General features: G+C 41.8%; 1 protein-coding gene across 2 annotated transcripts in view; it reads left to right on the top strand.

The window, feature by feature from the left end:
* The window catches only part of CDKL4 (cyclin dependent kinase like 4), a 34462-nt gene that overhangs the window by 7286 nt on the left and 5314 nt on the right, over positions 1–21862 (top strand). For both annotated transcript variants that reach the window (XM_021697611.2, XM_021697610.1), the window contains exons 3-7: positions 8777–8849; positions 14753–14843; positions 15769–15966; positions 17381–17463; positions 19520–19576. In XM_021697611.2, coding sequence (XP_021553286.1) covers positions 8777–8849; positions 14753–14843; positions 15769–15966; positions 17381–17463; positions 19520–19576 — 502 coding nt within the window. The remainder of the gene's footprint in view (positions 1–8776; positions 8850–14752; positions 14844–15768; positions 15967–17380; positions 17464–19519; positions 19577–21862) is intronic.

The following is a 21862-nucleotide window of genomic DNA, read 5'->3' as shown; positions in this document are numbered from 1 at the left end:
AGCCTGCTTCTCCCTCTCCCACTCCCCCTGCTTGTGTTCCCTCTCTCACTGTGTCTCTCTGTCAAACAAACAAACAAATTCTTTAAAAAAATAAAATCTTTTAAAAATAAATAAAATGGGAAATCCTAGATATTCTCAACATCTCAGAGATTCCTCCACCTGGATGGAATTGCTTCCCTCTTTTGCATAGCCACAGAGTTTGATTTTTATCCCTGTTATGGTACTTGGTACTTCTGCCTTATGTGTTTTTATGTGCATTCTCTCTCTTACTGGATTGTAAGTATTTTGAGTGCAGAATTCATATCTAATTCATCTTAATAGCTTCCTCAGTGTACAGCATTCTTTCATTCACTTCAGGAGTATTTTATTGAGTACTTCTGCTGGTGCAGAGGGTACAAAGATATAGTGGCACAATCCTGCCTTCAAGAAGCTTAAAATCGAATGAAGAGACAGACATTCAGAGTAGCAGTTACAAATGGCAATTCTGATTGGGTTAATGTTGGTACAACTGCAACATCTGCCAGTCCTGGAGAATCAGGGAAGGAAGGGTTTAGGCTGAGACTTTACAAAGGGAAGAGTTGGCCGGATGGACAATCTTGGAGGAATGTGCAGAAAGAAGGAGCAAAGCATATACAGGCAACCTCTCATTCAGTATGTATTTAGCAACCACAAGGATCTCTCTCTCTGTTTTTTTTTGTTTTTGTTTTTGTTTTTAAGTAATCCCTATACCCAACATGGGGCTCAAACTCATGACCCTGAGATCGAGTCTCACACTCTTCCAACTGAGCCAGCCAGGCGCCCCCACAGGGATCGCTGAACTACCTACTTTCCACTCTTTTAAGTCTTGTAAGTGTATTTAGCAATGCCAGTGTATACACGGGCTTTGGGTCCACCCTGAGACTTGGATCTACATAGGGGAATGCAACTAGGAACAGTGCAAAACACGCCAGTCTTTTTATGAAATGCTGGGTGCTTCCACATAACAGTGATTAATTTAAAACACCCATCTACCTTCACTCCCTTCCTAAAACCTACTTAAATAACAGCCAAGAGAATGTAAAACCAGCGAATAGCAAACAGAGGTAAACAACCAGACCGCATACATACCAACCCTATTTGAGCCATTGTTTATTAGGGTAAATTCAGTTTGGAGAATTAACTGGTGTGTGGATATGAGGCAATCAACAGAGGGGACGTGTGGGTGAGCTGTGGGATGGTGAGCTGATGATCAAGAGACCCGAGGACTAACTTATATCATTAAGAAGAGCTGATTTCACACTAAGATGGTGAAAGTGTACTGCTTCCTCTGCCGGATGAAGCCTTTGGTGTCCTCTACATTTTGGATAGAGAAAAAAGCACTTGTCAGATCAATAGCTGCATCCATACTGAGTACTGAGACTGTGTTGGATTTGCTCAAGTAAAGAAACTACATGTATGTGAGGCAGCCGAAATTGGCATCACCTGATTAAGCTTAAAACGATCTATTCTCCTTTCTCTAAGACCCTTCTGTGTTCTACACTAAATACAATGGGTAAGTTAATTGGTAATGGGATAGAAATTGCCTCCCTGCCAGAGGAAGGATTTTCCTTCCCGTTGCACGATGTATAATGGAATAATCCTGCCTTCAAGAAGCCTAAGATCTAATGAGGAATCTGAAATACAAAGGAACAGTTACAAGCGGTTATAGTGTTAGAAAACTACGAACGGGTTTACAAAACTACAGCTGTCCATTCCCCTTCTGGCTGATAGGAACACATTATGCACATCCACGAGTCAGGCTTCAATTTCTTTTTTTTTTTTAACTTTAGCTTTATTGAGGTATAATTGTATAAAAGGTTTGAATTTCTCTCTCAGTTAACTGTTCATAGAAAATTTCCCGTAAGACAGGGTGTGGTTTGTTGGAAAGATGGCCATGAATCATGAGTACCAAGAAATACATTGGTGAGGGTTGCACAAGCGTCATGTCCCAGGTAATGGAGTGAGGAGATCCTTTCTTTGAAATGGCTTCCTGATTTCCGTGGGGATCATGGGATACCTGGACAAGAGGCCAAGTAGTAGTTTTTCATTTCCAGAATTGCGGTAACAGGCAACAGAGCCGCAGTGATGATCAAAATGGTTTAATTGACCATAGTTTCTCTCGAACCAAAATAGATGGGACGATCGCTAAGGTTCTATTTTTCAATAAAAACTGGTGACTAGAGGCTTAACTTGAGTCACCATAGTAGCCAGTTCACAGAACCAGGGCCTGTGACTAAAGGGAAGATGGCTTTCCTTGAGGAATGCCCTGCAATAGCATCACACATCTTTCTTAATTCTTCCTCTTAGCCTGCCCCCAAAGTAGTCTGTAGCCATTTACCAGGATAGTCAGGCACTAGAAAAAGAGAAATACCCTATCTTTCAGGAATTAATGGACAAGTCTCTGAGGGAAAACCAGGCACCAATGACCTTGAAAGCCCCTGCAGTCAGTTTGGAGGGGATGGGGAGCATTAAGTCTGGTGGTGAATGCAATCTTGACTCAAATCCATCTCACGGTAGTCCTGGTAGGTCCACAGATCCAACCTTGAGATTATTTCTTCATTTCCTAGCTGGATAGTTGAGACAGATACACTAGCAGATGGAGAAAGAGCCAGCTGACTGGTCCACAGAGTGAACACTGTGGTAGGAAGAGCCCAGTAGAAGGGCTGGCATGCTGCTGCTTCTTGACCAAAATAGAAAACCGGAAGCCCACTACGCATTTGGGGAAGAGCACAGCTTGGCGCTGCCATTACAGACTTTGAGGAGGCACAGTTGGGAGGTAGATGAGTGTGTTATGTATGAAAAATCCTCTCCAACACTCTATCGCCTCAGATCTTTGGATCTCCTCCTCCTCATTTTACTAATGAATTTCTGGCGTTCAACTTCAATTGCCATAGGCAATCCTTTAGCCAGGTTTCAGTCAACCAGTTTAGCAATCAGCTAGACTCATTCCTAGCTGTTCCAGGTCGTCTGGTGAAACTGGAATCTCTAGTAAGTGTGCCTGTATTGTTATAATCGGCCCAGTTGAAAATTCTGATTCTTCCCCTCTGGTCCTACATCAGTGAAATCCATGTCACAGGCATTCCCCATTGTAAATTAGCAATATCTTATAGTTCTTTTGCTGTGTAAACCTTTTCCTCTGTTTGACTTTGTAATAGGCCCCGTGGGATATGCTGAACTCTGACTTTAGTTAAGGTTTAGGGACCTCTCAAGGTCTGAGAAGAATTGGCATCCCCATGCAACACAGCTACCTCAAGTGAGAACATTAGAGGGTTCTCGTCAAGGCAAAACCAGCCTCATCATACGAGTTGGGGGGCTAGTTTGCCTGAGACAGGATGTTTGGTAGGAAGTTGGGGTGCTCTTAATTATATGAATACTCCTGAGTGCCACATTTCAATTCTTGAAGTATAGGTAGCTCTTTCTCAGTTAATTATAACTGAGAAATTAATTAACCTCACATAAGTTATATCTATGTTGTCACTTAGCATCCTGCAGGATTATTCTCCGTGTTTGATTCTTCAGTCATTTCATGTTATTCTTATAGATCCATGAAGTGAGTCCTAAAGATACAAGTAATAACGGGTTCTTTTAGTGCAAGCACTGAAACTTCTGGTTTCCTAACTGCCTTGAATGAAGATATTAAAGCCCTATCTCTGTCCTTTATAAAAATTTCTCATGAAGTTAGAGCCAACCCCCCCCCCACTTTTCTTGTATTATTTATGTTTCCTGTATTATTCTGTCACACTCAGTCAGGCAAAGGCTTGCCTTGAATAGACATTTTATTCCAGATGACCACAGGTCATGATTTAACAACTGTTTCATCTCGGTACCCATCTACCAGCTAGTCCAGTCACTAATGGTAATCAGGTTCTCCTGCCTTTAAACCCAATTAAATCAGATAGCCAATCCCCAATTCCCAAGGCCTTAGTCTGTGGCCCACATCCGCTTCTGGTAGCGTATTCTGAACCGGTCAGGGTTCAACAACAGAATTCACTCCAGCTGGTGTAAGCAGAAAGGGACTTAGGACAGGGTGCTAGTTTATAAAATTTCCAAGAGTGCCAGAGAAACAAGCTTAGTTAAGTACCTACTAGATACCAGGTACCATCGAGGCCCCAGAGCCACGGTAGTCAACAAGACAAAGTCCCTGAATGGAAGGAAAGCACAGGGAGGGGAGGAGAATGAACAATGAACACAAAAATCTGGAGGCGCAAGGAAGCCGGGCATGCTCAGGAAATGGTGGAAACCAGTGGGGCCGGGGTGAAGTATCTGTGGGAATACGGGAGGAGACAGAAGGGGAGGAGGTTAACCGAAGTGGCGGTGTGAAGGGGATGGCAGACTGGAGTCGAGATGGGCTTGTAGTCTCGGATAGCAAGGGTTGCCTGAGGACTCACTTAGTCTCGGGTACTGACAGTGAACTCAGGTTTTCCCCCTGTGAAGTTATATAAGGAATTAAAGCAAAGCTGATGAGTCCTGATGTCCACAGCAGGACCCCTCTGAGTGACAGAGCCAGTCCCCCAGCAATCAAGTCGGCATTCCCACCTCGAGACACCCTTCTTCAGTCTTGAGCTAGGATGTCTAGTTTTTGCTCTCAGGCCTTCACTGTGCCTTGCAGTATTTGTCTCTGCCCTCACCCAGCCTATAATATTTAAACACCGAGTGTCAGCTGACTTCTTCTGAAGGTTTTATTTCACCTCAAAGCACTTTGAAACATGCTGCCTGTGGCTGAATCATCTTGCAATCCTCTATCTTTCTGGAATGAGCCCTGTGCGAATCTGTCTTCTCTCTGATAACTATCTTCTCTTTGTAAGATCGGTGGTATGTGTTTGTAGCTGGTATTTTGTACATACGCTGTGTTGCCTACAATGGAACCTGCCTTCTCGGAAGCTGTTCTGTTTCGAGCAGAGCCATGACCCGTTCCCATGAGAAGCCACGAAACAAAAGTTCCCCTTCCACAGCAAGAGCTCGGGACTTTGCTACGGCATTCATTCGTGCCCGGATCCATGTTATCAGCGCTAGAAACCTCAGTTCCACCAGTCTCTGAACCCTCGCCCCTATCTTGTTTCCCGATTCCAGGACTTGATACCCCGTCCCTGCGGTGCTTAGACCCCGCCCAGCATTCCGTGTCTACGTGTTTCTCTTGCAGGCCCTTGCAAGGCCTGAAGTCCATTTCCCTTCCCTCCACCGCCACCTCTCTGACCAACATCACCAGATCTCACCTGCATTATTAAATCTGCCCCCCTCATCAACCTCCCTGTCTCCATTCTGCCCACAGAAATCCACTCTCCATATTACGCCACTTGCCTTCTTGAGTCCTTTCAATGACTTTCCTCTAGGCTTAGAGTAAAATCCAAACTACTTACCCAGATCTCTAAGGCCCTTGGTGGTTAGAGATCTAACAGCCTCACCAACTTCTTCACTCATTTTGGCCACACTGGCCTCCTAATTGTTTCTTCTACCCTCCCCATTCCTTCTCACCTTGGGGCCTCTTGCTGTTCTCTTGGGGCTCTTCTTCCTACAGGGTCACTGGCCCATCCACTGGCCTCACCTGATCTCAGACCCTCATCCTAAACCTATGGAGATATGAAAGCCCAGATTCTTAGGAGATGAGATAGTCTTCCTAATAAACTTAAGTGGCATTGTTCCATTTTTACACATAAGGAAAACTGCAGGCACAAATAACTTGCCTGGGCTTCTAAAACGTGGAAGCAGTGCAGATGGGATTTGAACCCTGTCTCATAGGGCTCAAAATGGGCTGTACTATTCTTCCTGTCTCTTATAAAAACCTTTAAGCAGTGTTGTCTCCGGCATGGCTCTAGGCAAAGAGGGGAGAAAGATCAGCTTATATCAGAATTCAGTGTAGGGGGGCGCCTGGGTGGCTCAGTTGGTTAAGCGACTGCCTTCGGCTCAGGTCATGATCCTGGAGTCCCTGGATCGAGTCCCGCATCGGGCTCCCTGCTCGGCAGGGAGTCTGCTTCTTCCTCTGACCCTCCCGACCCTCCCCCCTCTCATGTGCTCTCTCTCTCAAATAAATAAATAAAATATTTAAAAAAAAAAAAAAAAAAAAAAAAAGAATTCAGTGTAGGGGGCACCTGCGTGGCTCAGTTGGTTAAGAGTCTGCCTTCAGCTCAGGTCATGATCCCAGGGTCCTGGGATCGAGCCCCGCGTCGGGCTCCCTGCTCAGCGGGAAGTCTGCTTCTCCCTCTCCCACTCCCCCTGCTTGTGTTCCCTCTCTCACTGTCTCTCTGTCAAATAAATAAAAGAAAAACAACCTTAAAAAAAAAAAATTCAGTGCAGGAAATAGAAATGGCTCTAGACACTTCCAGCAGAATGGGATTTAATATTGAGAATTAGGGGCTTTCACAATATTAATAATACTTAATTAGAAGAGTTGGAGTCAAAGGGCCGCCACCAGACCATGGATATCAAGAATGTGCTGTCATAACTGTCACCGGAAGTTAGAAAACTGCCCTGAGAAAAATACCTCCATGCACTTGTTGCTCTTTCTCGGCATGTACCACAGCTTTGCATGGTGAGGTCTTGTAGCTGGTTCGATGCCTGAGTCATACAGAGGCTGTCCCATCCCTCTGTAAGACCCACAACAGCTGCAGGATGAGTTTAGTTTTTAAAAGTGATCTAAACATACGATTTAAATTTCCAAGTATGATAAAACATTAAGGCCAAGTAATGGGTATGTTTGGAATATTCGATCATTTTAAATTTTTTAAATAAAAAAGTCTTACAGTAGACAGCAAAAGACATCTTGTGTCTCAGATTTTCGAAACTCTGCAAAGAGCCACCCCATCCCCACGAAGAGGGTTGAGAAACAAACAACACATGGGTAAAAATATTTGCAGCACAAATGCAGACTCCAGTATATATTGAGTCTTCATGAATCAATTTTGTTTTATTTTTTTTTAAGATTTTATTTATTTATTTGACAGAGAGACAGTGAGAAAGGGAACACAAGCAGGGGGAGTGGGAGAGGGAGAAGCAGGTTTCCCGCGGAGCAGGGAGCCCGATGCGGGGCTCGATCCCAGGACCCAAGCCGAAGGCAGTCGCTTAACCAACTGAGCCACCCAGGCGCCCATGAATCAATTTTAAAAAGGGTAAACAGGCCAGTCAAAAAAGACATAAAGGCCATGAACAGGAAATACTGAAAAGAAGACATGTAATGTCCAATAATCATGTGAAAACAAAAGTCACTAATAGTTAATGAAATGCCAATGAAAACCAAAATGAGCTATCTTTTTAGTTTAACCACATTTTGGCAAACAACATTGGCAAAACTGGGTGTTGGCAAGACAATGAGATAGGGATTTGAATGCACAGATGTTCGGTGGGCAATATGCAACTGAAGTCGCCATCATGGGACAGTGATGTGAGCCATGGAAAGATATCAACAGAAAGTTAAAGGGAGTGTAATTGCTATAATTTATAGAGATGGTTACACAAAGTAGACTACTCCCAGACAAAATGTGAGTTGCCCAGATCCCCAGTTCTGCAATGGAAAATACCTTCCAGTATTTCCAGGATCCTACAGGGACAAGAAGCACCCAGCCTCTCATTCTTATGGGACATGTGTTCCTTCTGGCCTCCCCTGGCTGTGTACCTGCCTGCTCACCAGGTGTAAGAAACTGTTACACAATTACAGCATGTACTCGAGTGTGTTTACCACCATAACTGCTGGAAGTCAGTCTTCAAGTATGCCTTTCTTCCTGCAAAACCAGGTTTAGGTCTATCTGAAGGTCGTATCTGCAGGATCCAAATGTAACATGTGCCTACCATTGGTCCTAGAAATCCCACTTCTAGAACTTGCCTTAAAAAGATAATTGCACAACTGCGGTAAGATGGACAATTACGGATATTCATTGAAATGTTGTTTCTAGGAATAAAATTGAGTCAACCTAATTGCTCACCAATGGGAACTAAGTTCCCATTATGACACATCCATATAATAAGACCATGAAATAGATGTGAAAGCATTGGTATTTGTACCTCTATGCATACAAGCTTCCTGAAAGAGGGGGGAGTAGTTGCTGAGAATGAAATGTGTGACTAGCCAGGTATGAGAAAGAGTTCTTCATGGATATACTTTTATACTCTTCAAATTTTGAGCCATATGAATGCATTGATTTAAAATTAAAGGGGCACCTGTGTGGCTCAGTCTGTTAAACATCCGACTCTCGATTTCGACTCAGATCATGATCTCAGGGTCATGAGGTTGAGCCCCACATTGGGCTCTGTGCTGAGCACAGAGCTGCTTAAGACTCTTCCCTCTCCCTCTACCCCTCTCCCAATCCTGCTCTCTCTCCCCTTCTCTAAAAAAAAAAAAGCTAAAGTTAAAAAGTAAATGCAGAGGAAAAAAAAGTAAATGCAGAGAGAGGCAGAGAGAGGGAAAGAAACAGAGGTGCCGGAAGAGAAAGCCACTTACACTACAGCAAGAAGTTTGGGGTAGCAAGTTTTGAGTCAACACTTTCTATTCCTTTACTTTGCAATACTGCTTGGATTTTTGTGATAAGCATATGCCATTTCTACAGATCTAAAATTTTCAAATTATGAAAGAAAATTATGTATCTATAATGAAAACTACACAGTAAAGCAATTTTCATGAACACATTCAAAAAACTATCTCCAGCACACCCTTTTCACCATGTTTGTTGGCCACGGCAAGCCCTACCCACTCCCTTTCTGGCCCCAGCTCCCTCTCCTGACCCCCCCATCTTAGGAGTTTTCATTTCCTTTTTAATTTTCTTTCCCCCAGAGTTGCTGATGGAGTGATCAGAAGTGTATTATGGCAAACACTTCAAGCTCTTAATTTCTGTCATAAACATAACGTAAGTAACATTTTCCAACATACTTGTCAATTTCTTCTTTTCTTCTAAATAGCTCAGGGATCGCCTTAAAGAGCTAAAGATGGAAGGAAAGGAAGAAAGTCACAGAATATGGGAAACGTAATCCATGGCTTTTTTTTCAAATTTCCATTTGAATTCCATTCCAAATTATTAATTCCTTATGAATTAAAAGCTTGTGTAAACTCTGTGTTCCTTTTGCCATCCTACTGGTGATTCCTGTGACCATTTTTAAACTGGGTTAAATAAGTTTGCTGGATAGCAGTGGTGTAACTCCCCATGGCACTTGATTTAATTTTGTTTTTATGTTTTTTGAGTCTTTTATTCTTTAAGAGGCCCCCTTCCAGTATCCCTTTAAAAAAATTTTTTTAGCATTAGTTTTTTAGACCCATAGTTCTCAAACTTGAGCATGCATCAACCCCCCTGGAGGTCTTATTAAGATACAGTTTTCTGGGCCCACCCCCAGAGTTTCTGATTCCATAGGTCCGGGGTAGGGCCCCAAGAATTTACATTTCTAACATTTGCCCGGTTAATGCTGAAGCTGCTGGTCCAAGAAACACACTTTGAATACTACTGTGTTCTAGAAATCATTGCGGCTGATTGCTTCCTGTGTGTCATTTAACTTGTTCTTTCACCTGTGTTTCCAGTAAATTGGTATTTGTGTCTAGAAACTCGATCATTTCAGGTTCAGTTTTTCAGATAAGAATATTTCATATGTAATGCTGTACATGTCTTCTTGCATCAACATCATTAGGCTTATGTCAGCTTGTCCCACTTTTGATCATCTTGAAATAGATAAGTGGCTTCGGGAGCTTAGTTTGATCCTCTCCACTATGAGTTTCCTGGTCAAACTTTTTACTTGATGGCTTTAGCCTTCATTGATGATAATTGCCTAGATCTAGTATTTCATTAGGGTTAAAAGATGGTGATTTTCAAATTCTATTATTTCTTCTGCATTTATTAATTTGAATTCTATGAAGAAGAACCTACCCTCACAGACTCTGGCTACTGTAAAATACAGTAAGATAAAGGTGTGATTATTTCCCTTGTTTGTCAATACTCAGAGTGATAAGTTGGTATCTTAGCAACCTCCAAGAATGAACAATGAAGGTTTTAGGGGAACGGAGGCATCATTACAAACTCATGGATCTTATATATTTGATGTGTTCAATCCTTTGCAATGATAGTTCTCTCTGATGTTCAAATTATCCCATCTTGGGCCAGTGGGAGCTTCTTTAAGTTGGCTTCTGGGAACTTTTGCTATAATGATAGTTTTTTGTTTTGTGTGTGTGTGTGTTTTCTTTTTTTTTAAATGTTTTATTGTTATATTAATCACCATACATTACATCATTAGTTTTTGATGCAGTGTTCCATGATTCATTGTTTGTGCATAACACCCAGTGCTCCATGCAGAACGTGCCCTCCTCAATACCCACCACCAGGCTAACCCATCCTCCCACCCCCTCCCCTCCAGAACCCTCAGTCTGTTTCTCAGAGTCCATCGTCTATCATGGTTCATCTCCCCCTCCGATTTTATAATGATAGTTTTTAAAAAATAACTCTAGACCTTTTGAGTTGGTGCCTAGACAGAGACAGTGCCTAGGCAAGGATACAGACTACCATATGGTAAATTTTGATGCCAGCATAATGTCTATCATAGTCTAGGATTGCTGGAAAAGAATGCAAAATCATGGAAATAAATTTCAATACTTAGAGGAAGCTTCCTTTAGTTTTAAGAAAGTCAAAGAAGAGTTTGTAGGATCAATCAAAAGCTTATATTTTCTATTAATAAAGTATTGAGTTGGGGCACCTGGGTGGCTCAGTTGGTTAAACATCAGACTCTTGATCTCAGCTCAGGTCTTGATCTCAGGGTTGTTAGTTCAAGCCCCACATTGGGCTCCATGCTGGGTATGGAGCCTACTTTAAAAAAAAATAAAATAAAAAATATAGAGAAATACTGTTCACAAGATACATAAGCCTGGTTTTCATGATGCAAATGCTTTCAAATACTTACTAAAGATGTTGCTGAATTAAAACCACATCCCAGGGCACCTGGGTCGCTCGTCAGTTAAGTGTCTGCCTTTGGCTCAGGTCATGATCCTGGGGACCTGGGATCGAGTCCCACACTGGGCTCCCTGCTCAGCAGAGAGCCTGCTTCTCCCTCTCCCTGTGCTGCTCCCCCTGCTTGTGCTCACTCTCTCTGTCAAATAAATAAATAAAATCTTTTTAAAAAACTAAAAAAATAAATAAAACCATGTCTCTGTTACTTTCTACCATGCTATCAGAGGTATTAAAGTTTACCTAAGGTTCTTGTAGGAGTCTTATGGGTAATTAAAATGATTTTTTGAAGTTCTATTTACCATAAGTGTTTGTCCTTTATCTCTATATAGTCAGACACTTTCCTGTGTACTAGGTTATAAACTTGAATGCAATGTCTGGGCTGATTTATCTTTGTATCTCTTCAACACCTAGCGTAGATCTTTTTATATAACAGGTGCTCGCTCAATAAGTATTTATTGAATAGCTGCATGAATGAATGAATGAATGAATGAATGAATGAAGTCAATCAACTTACCTACTGATTGTGACTTACTATTGCCAGCAGACCTAAACATTATTATAGCTCAAGGCAACTGCCATCATTTCTCTGCTCGGAACAACACGTTCTGTATCTTAAGTTTTAAAACCTCCAATTGATAACCCATGACCTCTATTAAAAATGGATAATTTTTCAAACTTCCCTCCTCCAACATGGGAATTACTTCTGAATTCTGGTTATCTCATTTTCTTATGCTATGGTAAGCCTTTGTGTATCTTTTTATCTATTACTAAAATGCATGCAAAGGAAAAAAATTAGGTCATATGTAAGCTGTTACAATACTACATCTAAAACCTTTATCCTCTCCTTATTTTTAAAGGAACCCTCATGATACTCTCAAAGAATAGAAAAGGCAATCTGACTCAATGGTGTTGCTGAAAATTCACAGCTTTCAACCTATGGAGACCATGACTACCTTATTATCTCCAGAGTGGTGATCCTAACCAAGACAAGGAAGGTTAAAGTTATAAGGGATCCCTTATTAATAGGGATCACCTTGGAGCTCATTAGAAATGCAGAATCTCAGGCCCACCTTAGATCTACTGAATCAGAATCTGCATTTTAACAAGATCTCCAGGAGATTCATGTGCACATTAAATTTTGACAAGCACTGGATTTAAGAAAGTACCTATTCATTTTGTTTTTTCTTACCCTCTAATATTGCTAGAATGAGTTAACTAAAGTGACCCATTTAGTATCATAATGAACTCATGGATTTTTATATACCTGATATATTAGACAAAAAGAAGTCCATTGCAAAATGACAAAACTACAGTGACTTCCAAGATATGTGTATCAGGCTGCAACATCCATCATCATCTTGTTCATACTAATGTTCTGGTTGTGAAGAAGGAGGTCCTTTTCCTCACTGCTGTATCAGTAACCATCTCTAAACCTCAAGAGGACAACCTTCTCAGATAATAGAGACCGATTATTTAGGGGCACCTGGCTGGCTCAGTTGGTGGAGCGTGCAACTCCTGATTTTGGGGTCGTGAGTTCAAGCCCCACACTAAGTGTAGAGATTACTTTAAAAATAAAATCTTAAAAAAAAAAAAAACTTATTTGATCAGGTATTACAAGAAGCAATTTGTGAAAGTTCTGGAGTTTCTTAAAGTTGAGGGTCACAGTACCTCTTCTTGTTGACTTGTGAGCCAGTAAAACTGAGATTACACATTAGCCACAGTAACCCAACTTGAACATTTCCTAAAAGCTGTGTATGCAACCCAAGTTATTTAAAAACAAACAAACAAAACCCTGCTTGTGTCACACTGACTTGCAGGCTTCTTGGTGTTTGGTGGAAAGCAAACTGACTGCTCGAGGCACTGCCAAGTGTGCACAGAGTGTGGCTTTGCAGCAGAGAAAGCGAATGTTGTAGGATTAAGTGGCTTCCGTTCTCCGTGCTTGACTTCCTGCTGTTCCAGGCATTTTTACTCTCTTTTGCTTTCTTCAGTATCCTCTTCCTCTTCATTAGTAGCTTCTCTTACCTGCATCTACACCAGTAAGTTTTCTGTTTCTTTGGGACACATCAGTACTTCATTTGCCTTGGTATTTTTTTGGTTGGAAAATAAATTGCTAAAAATTTTGCATGGCTTTGCACTAGGTCCAAAAATCATATTTAAGTAGACCAAAAGACAAGTGTCGTGTAAGTCCATTTGCCTGATAATGCCACATGTAGTCCAGAAATTTTAGAATTTGATGCAGACTCTTTTGAGGAACATAACCTAATCCTAGTAAATCACCAACTATTGTGACTAGGACTCAGAGTGTTAATCCAAGTTTCATAAATGTGTTGCTTAAACGGTAGGACCTCAAAACTATGTTGGTTTATATTATAGCAATGTATTTTTTTTTAATTAATATCAAAGGCCTTAGGACTCTAAAGAGGCCTAGAAGTTTCTTCTGTTGGTCATACAAATTATGAGACAGTTGACAATAATTGAGACTAACTAGGAACAAGCTTCTGTTAGCACTGCCATTTTTGTGACCTAAAATGAATTTAGGACTCAGCCTTTTATCTTCCCAGATAGCTACCATAGAAGCAAAGAAAAATTACTTCAGAATTGTCAGTGTGGCAGGAATATATACAGGGACTGATAGCACAGCAGAGGAATGAGGCAAAAGGAGCAGATTACTGTGACAGTCAATCCAGAGACCCTGTCAGTGGTCACCTGCAGTCACAAGATTGTGGCAGGAATGAAATAATTCACGTGCAAGGACTTGAAAAGGATGGAGCTCTAGAGGAAGGCTGAGCTGCAGAAGGAGAACAACATCAGTTTTATCCGTTGGCTTGTCTGGGAGGAAGAACTGGAAAGATAAAGTGCTGAAGAATAGGGCCTGAGCTGTGTTCTTGGAGGGCCTCCACACCATGGAGCAGCCATTTCTGGAAGAACAAGGAGTGCGGCTCATGCAGCCTGCCTGCCTCCTTACCCCAGTGTGGCCCTCGCACATCCAGCAAGGAGTACGTGCTCCATTCAGGGTCTTTACAGTGATGCAGCAAGTTGTAAGGTCTCTGCCTACAGAGGAATAATGGGAGCCTCTGTGAGGGGGGAACGCCTCACGGGGGTGTCCTGCTCTCCCAGGACAGACCCTGGCAGACAGCGCTGTGTGGTCATATCCCAGGAGAGCTGCTAATCCTCCCAGGTTAACTTAGTGCTGAGGAAGAATGGCAGTGGTCCTCGTCCCGATGCTGAAGGCTCAGCGTCTCTTGGGAAGTAGGTGACTGTACCTCCCAGCTTACCCAGGACAGTTGTGGTTTGGTCCTGTTTTCCTGGCGTAATCACTAATAGCGCTCCTTTCATACATCCCAATTTGGGCGATAAATAATATGGTCACTCTAGTTACAAGCCAATTTTTAAGCAAATTTTCTTTGTTATCATTCAAATGTTTTTCCAATTTCTCAAATCTGCAATACTTATTCAACCTGAATTGAGATTCTTGGGCGGCATCAAGATACATCAAGTCTAATCTCATCTAGGGCTTTACCTCTTGCAGTTTAAGTAGAGACCAGTAAAATGTGGAAGAAATAATTGTATGACACGACCTCAAAAAAAAAAAAAGTTTTCTTATCCAACAATTATAATTTCAATTTCTTATATAGCAGCATTTTGATTTTTCTTCTTTTGGTGTGATAAGATTTATGAGTGAAAATTTGCCAATTAAAGTTCTTTTAGAAAAATGAAGGAAAAGCATATTGTTTTTATCTCATATGTTTATCATCTAAACTAATATTTAATGTTTATTATGCTTTCATTTTGATGACTCAGAGAAATAATCAAATATTATCTTACAGTGTATTCACAGAGACGTAAAACCTGAAAATATTCTAATAACTAAGCAAGGAATAATCAAGATCTGTGACTTTGGGTTTGCACGAATTCTGAGTAAGTAGCAATTTTTCACTTATCCAATTCAGATGATTATGAAATGATATAAACTCTTACTTTAGATATTGAACAGATGCTAAGTATGACAGACATTGTGATTATTCAAAGAGGAAAAGTTCACTTTTACGTTTTAGCCAGTACCTTAGTGTGCACTGCAACTCCGCTCCCCTCCACTCCAATTTATTGGATGTCATATTTATGTGCTTTGCCTTGTAGAGGAAAAGAGTTATAAGATGCATTTCTGCTCTTCATGCACTTACAATCTGAAGTAAAAGAAACAAAAGAATAATACGAGATGGTTCGCAGGGAAGTACCAAAGCGAGGGTGCAGATGGTTCCCTGGAGGGAGACATTACTGTGCCCCAGAGAGGTCGGGAAAATCCCGTGGGGTTGGTAAGACTAGAAGAGTAAACAGAAAATTAAGGAGAGGCTTCAGAGACAGTGCTAAGAAAAAGGAAGTCATCCCAGACAGGGGGAACCAAAGGGAAAGGAGAACAGATCACGATTTCTCCCTGAATTTAGAACTGTGCGGCAGGCAACAACACGCGTTAGCAACAACTCACTGCAAGGTGGGTGTGCACACAACCAGTTGCCTGGTAGGACAGACGCAGGTAGCTTCACAGTGCACCTGGAAGTTGGTTTCAACTTGAGTTTCCACTACAGAAATCCTCATTCCCGCCCCCCTCTGTGTGGGATGAGACTGATGTTAACTAAGCCGAGGGACCCCTGGGAGTTGAATTGACTGTCCCAGCGCACAGCGGAAGTATTTGGGCAGCTGGTGCCTCGCTGCCACAACAGTGAGGAGTATTGTGGCCTCGGAGTTACTGTAGCTTGCCCGAATGCCTGACCTGCTCCCGGGAGTAGGTCACGTGTCACGGGAATGTGACCCCACCCACACCCCGATCTGACTGACGCATTTGCAGTTCCAGGAGCCACCTACACCGATTACGTGGCGACACGATGGTACCGAGCTCCTGAACTTCTTGTGGGAGATACGCAGTACGGTTCTTCTGTAGATGTGTGGGCCACTGGTTGCATTTCTGCAGAGCTTCTGACGGGCCAGCCACTCTGGCCTGGAAAATCAGATGTGGACCAGCTTTATCTGATCATCAGAACACTGGGTAGGAGTTGCATTTTATGGCTTCCAGAGTGGCTCGATTGTTACAACGATAGGACATCACTGTAATGAACAACAAGAGCTTTCTTGCTTCTCTGAAGTGCTACTCGGTTGCTTGTGCTGGGTTGTCACCAAAGTCCAGCCATTTTCTCCATGTGGAGCCGTAACTCTGCTCAGTGAGGAGCTCTCAGGTGCCTTTCCAAGTCAAGTCAATTAGCCTTGGATAAACTATCCACTTACTTTCCCTGTCAGGCTAAGATAGGAACAAGGATGTGAGTCATCTGCACAGAACAGACTCTAAGAGATATTTGATCAAATGTCATTTCTGCCCACTGCAAAGGAGGGGTTTCCCCCCTTTACTCTAGAGCAGGGGTCAGCAGACTTTTCTATAAAGGGCCTGATGATAAATATTTTAGGTTTTGTAGGTTATACTGTCTCCGTTGCAACTCCTCAACTCTGCTCCTTCGTACAGCACTTGAGAATTTACAAGTTACTTTCGCACACATCATCTTTTCCAGTCTTAAGAAAAACCCATTAAGATCAGTATAACATTTTTAATTGTGCCTATGTTACAAATGAGGAAACTGAGGCTCAGGGAGCTTCCATGATTGGCCTGAAGTCCTACAAGTTACATGCAGAGCAGGAATGGGACTCAGGGGGCCTCTCTCATAAGCTTCCACCATGTGTCAGCATCCGTGGCAGTTGGAAGAGGACATGACCCAGAAGGTCGGCTGCAGCTTCACACGAATCAGTACGGACACAAGGAAAGCGACACGTCTACACACCCGATGGGTGTTTATTAATTCCTGCCCCTGGCCTGTCCCGGCAGCCCGGCTGCTGGGCAATGGAAGCACTGCTGTGTGGTCTGATGCAGGTCCCTGTTTGGTTCCAGTGCATTCTTCCGGAGAATTCTACAGCATGAAAAATGTAGGGTAGAGGAGCACCACAGGCCACATGTTCAGTATATATTGTTTGATTGATTTCCCAGGAGGACTGTGGAAATTTACATGCAGCAGACATGAGACAGACCTGAGGGTGAATCCTGCGTCTGTCTCTTAATCACCATGCAAATTTAGACAGGTTATTGAACCTTCTGAGCCTCATTTTGCTCATTAAAAATAGCAACTGCTGTGAGAGAGTTATGCGATCACATGTGTAAAGCCCTGAGCACGGTTTTCTGACCTCCGCATTTGGCGGGGGGGCTGAGTGGCAGACTGAGCCGCCTGTGGTAAAGCGAGTTGCACGGGAGGCCTGCCCTGCCCTGAGGAGGCCTGTTTTTGCAGCGACTCGCTCCTCCCGAATCGGGAAGGAATGATCAGGCTCAGTATTTCTTGTGTATCTGGATCTCAGAAGTTAACCCTTTAAATACTTTTATTTTTATTAAATTTGTCATGAGTTACATGGTTTGTATTTTGCAGGAAAACTAATCCCAAGACATCAATCTATCTTCAAAAGTAACCAGTTTTTCCATGGCATCAGTATTCCTGAGCCAGAAGACATGGTAAACTGCTCAATCTTGGACGTTTTATTATTTGTGTTGCAACTTTCTTTAAAGGGGTATTTTTCACAATATCTGTACTTTTGGGTCCTGTTTTCCTTCTGGCACACTGAGACAGATCAAAGAAGTTATATAAAACAGCATAAATTAACCAAGAGAATGCTTTAAAAGTCTACTTGCCCTATCTAGTCAAAGATTAACTTAATGTTAAATTTGAAGCGAAACTATATTTAGTTCCTTACATAAATACCTTGATCCTTTTAGTCAAAACGCTCAGCACCTTCCCCTGAAATAATTATCTGTTGTTAAACAGTACTTACTGTAGTCTTCTCTATTTTTTCAGCTTGTAAAACAAAGCCCAAGTCTATAAAAACCATTTCTTCACAGCGGATATTTTCATGTGGAAAGTCATTCTACAAAATGACCCTCATTGTATCCAAATCAAAACTCCAGACCACACTTATCGTTGCTATGCTCTTGCTGTGGTCTTTGCCTTTCTTTGGGAATGTGTCCATGACTACTTGCCATCTTAGTCTCTACAGACATTGATCTGTCTGTGTCACCTAAGCATGGGCTATGATTTTTAAAGCTCCAAGTGGTCTAAATTCTGCCTATAGAATGAAAGGACTGTCAGAAGAGGTGTGTGCCCACATTTGGGCTGTGTGTTGGTACGAGAGTGGAGCAGGGATGGGGAGGTCTGTAAAGCCACATCATGATTTATGGCTGTGGGAACAATCCGAGGTTCGAACAATCCCAACTATTTCTAGACACCTTGTTCATTTTAAATTCGGTATTTCATGTAATACCTTGATATATTATAGATTTCTTTCTTTTATATTTGTTAAAGCTTTTTTTTTTAAGGTTTATTTGAGAGAGAGAGGGCACGAATGAGCGAGTGGGAGGGTTGCAGAGAGAGAGAGAGGGAGAGAGAAACTTTAGTAGACTTCCATGCTGAGCATGGATCCCGACCCAGGGCTCCATCCCAGGACCCTGAGATCATGACCTGAGCCGAAACCAAGAGTCAGCCGCTTAACCAGACGCCCCTATGTTTGTTAAAGGCTTTAACAAATATAACAAAAGGTTAAAATTGAATTAACAAGGCTAGAGGTTGAATTACAAAAGAATATTTATGTAACAGTTTAGTTTAAATACAAATTCACAAGTACCTGGTGCCTAGTTAAAGGAGACTATTACCCAGGCACCTGGGTGGCTCAGTTGGTTGAGCGTCTAACTCGATCTCGGCTCAGGTCTTGATCTCAGGGTTGCGAGTTCAGGCTCTGCGTTGGGCTCCACATTGGGGGAACAGCCTAGTTAAAAAAAAGAAAAGAAAAGTTAAAAAAAATTTTTTTAAACATAAAGGAGACTATTACCATTATCTTTGGAGCTTCCCCTTCCCTATGTGCTCCTCCCTTGATCCCATTCTCTTCCTTCCCTACTATTCTGAATTTTGTGTTTATCATTCTCTTGCTTTCTATAGTGCTCATACACATGTAGTTCAACACATTTTCATTAATGCTCAAAGCATCCCCATAAGTAAATCTGCACAGATATTAAAGTACTGTTGTAGGGGCACCTGGGTGGCTCAGTCAGTTAAGCATCTGCCTTCGGCTTAGGTCATGATCCCAGGGTCCTGGGATCCAGTCCCACATTGGGCTCTCTGCTCAGCGGGGAGCCTGCTTCTCCCTCTGCCTCTGCCTGCAGCTCCCCCTGCTTGTGTGCGTGTGCTCTCTCTTTCTGTTAAATAAGTAAATAAAATCTTTGAAAAATAAAATAATGTTGTAGGATTTCAGGGATATTTGGAACTCACATTCACCAAGCATCAATTGCAAGACATGTAAGACATTGTGAAATTAAGAAAATAATTCCAGTTTTTGTCTTTTAAACCTTTATACTATAGTGTAAAATTATATAAAAATAGGACTTTAAAAAAAGTTCTTAAAAGGAATTATCTAACCTACTAGGGGAGGTCTTTCTCCAAAGTGTTCTTATTTCTAATATATTCAAAATAAACATAACTTTGTTGTTATGTAACATTGAAATTCTTTATTTTGTTTTCTAGGAAACTCTTGAAGAAAAGTTCTCAGGTGCTCATCCCATGTCTTTGAATTTCATGCAGGTACTTAAGAATTAATTATAACCATTATTGACAGCAAATTGTAATAATTGAAGCTGGTAACTCTGGGAGGGATTGACAGTAGGGCAAATAATGCCAAGTAGTCATTCAACATAATAAGGAACTGTAAAATAATTATGGTTAAAGAACATCAGTATTTGAAGTAGTAATCTTTCTAACATATCCATTAAAACTAGTCAAAGACAGAAGAGTATAATTAGAATTTGCTGTGATGAACACCATTACTTCTTTTGCATTTATTAGGAAATTTGACTGTTAAGTCAGTATATTCAGACTATGGAAATTTATGAGGATGAATGTTTGAAGGTCTAGAACTGTACTGTCCAATATGGTAGTCACTAGCTACCTATTACTGTTGAACACTTGAAATATGGCTAATTTGAATGAAGATGTACTAGATTTCTATGAAAATTACTATAAAAAAGAATATTAAATATTTCACGAAGAAGTTCTAGGATATTAATTACATGTTGAACTGATAATGTTTTAGATACATTGGGTTAAATAAAATTTAAAATCTTTTTTTTTTTTAAATTAGTAGACCAGGCAAACTCAGAGACATGCAGACACCAGATATAGCTCTTTCACTAGGCCCAAAAGAAATAGTCAGACAAAGGACAAATTCTAATAAAAAGCAGAAGAAATTCACCTATGACTAGTCTGCCATTCATGCTTGACCAACTGACCCATGCTAGAAGATGTGACTCTTACCTCCACTGTGGATACTGAAAGCTCTTAGTGGAATACGGATGGAGATATCAGTAAAGGTATCTATCTTTAGCAACCAATTAAGTTCTATCTATAGCAGTGGTTTCCATACTATTCATCAGAATGACGACTCATCAGAATGAGCTTTTTAAAAATATACATTCCAGTATCTAACCTCAGTGTTACAGAAGCAAAATCTCTCTGTATAGGACCTTGGAATTTGTATCTTTAAACATCCCTCTAGGTGACTATGGTACACAGCCTAGTTCAGAAGTCATCTGATCTAGAAGGCAGAGCCACCTGGATGTCCTAGAGTCAATTGTGTAGACCTGCCATTGTGCTAATGGTGGTCACTGCCAAGGTGCTATCCAAGGTGCTGGATTCCTTTGGTCTGAGTCCTCCTGAAAGCCTGACACCTCTGTGCCCTCAGACTGCACTGACCAGTGCTTCACTGGCCCTCTGCTGCCTTCTTTCTCTCTCCCTGCTCTGACCTGCCTTAACCCAGCACCCTGCAGGCCCTGTCCTAGAACTCCAATTTCCCAACCTTGTTCTGGACAGGTTGTTCTGACCCATCTGCAATTTAGCAAGACCTCCTGCAGGGAGGGTATCTGTCAAGCACCGCAAACCCAACCCATTCTCAGGTGTAGGCCGAGCCTTCTGCTAGTTACTTCTCTAACTAACGAGAGAGAAAACTTCCTGGAAGGCAACTCCAGGGCAGAAAAACTCCAAGGTATAGGACAAACTCCTTGTCCTCAGCTCCAAAGGTGAAGTGGCCTGTTTGCCTGCGCAGTTCTGGATGAAGCTAGTTTTGTCACTCAACCATTTGATTTATACCTGTAATGTCTGACCTGAGACCCAAGGATTCTCTAAGTGCATCAAGGATTGTGCTGTTCCATGGGTCACACCCTTTCTCCTAGACTTCTACCCCAGGCTAGATGAAGGAAGGCTTTCTTTCACTAATTGCAATTGAGACATCTTTAATAACAAAAACCAGCTACTATAATAGGTAGTCATCCCATGGGACTAGGCCATCATCTATGCAGGCACCTGCTCAAATGCATGAAGTGCCAGCCAATGACGGTGCCAAAGTCAGTGGTGGCATGGAGTAGCCAATCTATGGCAGAGCTTGTGTGTTTCTCCTCATTTGGTTTTAACTGAGACAACAGACACAGTATTATTTATTTCTCAGTTGCTTTCATAGCCATAATTTCCTATCACTGTATTAGTTTAATCTGGCCAAAGAAGAAGTCTGTAGGCTCTTGGAAATATTTTTAAGGCTTTTCTATGACATCTGAAGTTTCAAGAAAAGGATCCTGACATGTACTTTGCAGTTCCAATTTCTTGTCCCTCATCATAAAAACCTTTCCTGGGTTGGGAACACTCTGATCAGGGAACACCTCTGAGAATTCATCGGCCTCTAGGTGTATAGAAAGGTATTAATCCAGGCTCAACAACTCAGAAGCCTCAACTCCACCCAATTCATCTCACTGCTCCTAGAACAAAATAGGATATAGTTCTAGCCCAGGCCCAAGGAACAGCTCAGCATTAGCAGCTTATTCT

This window comes from Neomonachus schauinslandi, chromosome 10 (genome assembly GCF_002201575.2).
Source record: "Neomonachus schauinslandi chromosome 10, ASM220157v2, whole genome shotgun sequence".
NCBI lineage: Eukaryota > Metazoa > Chordata > Mammalia > Carnivora > Phocidae > Neomonachus > Neomonachus schauinslandi.
Note: the sequence above shows the minus strand (reverse complement) of the source record. Positions and strands in the feature narration are given on the sequence as shown.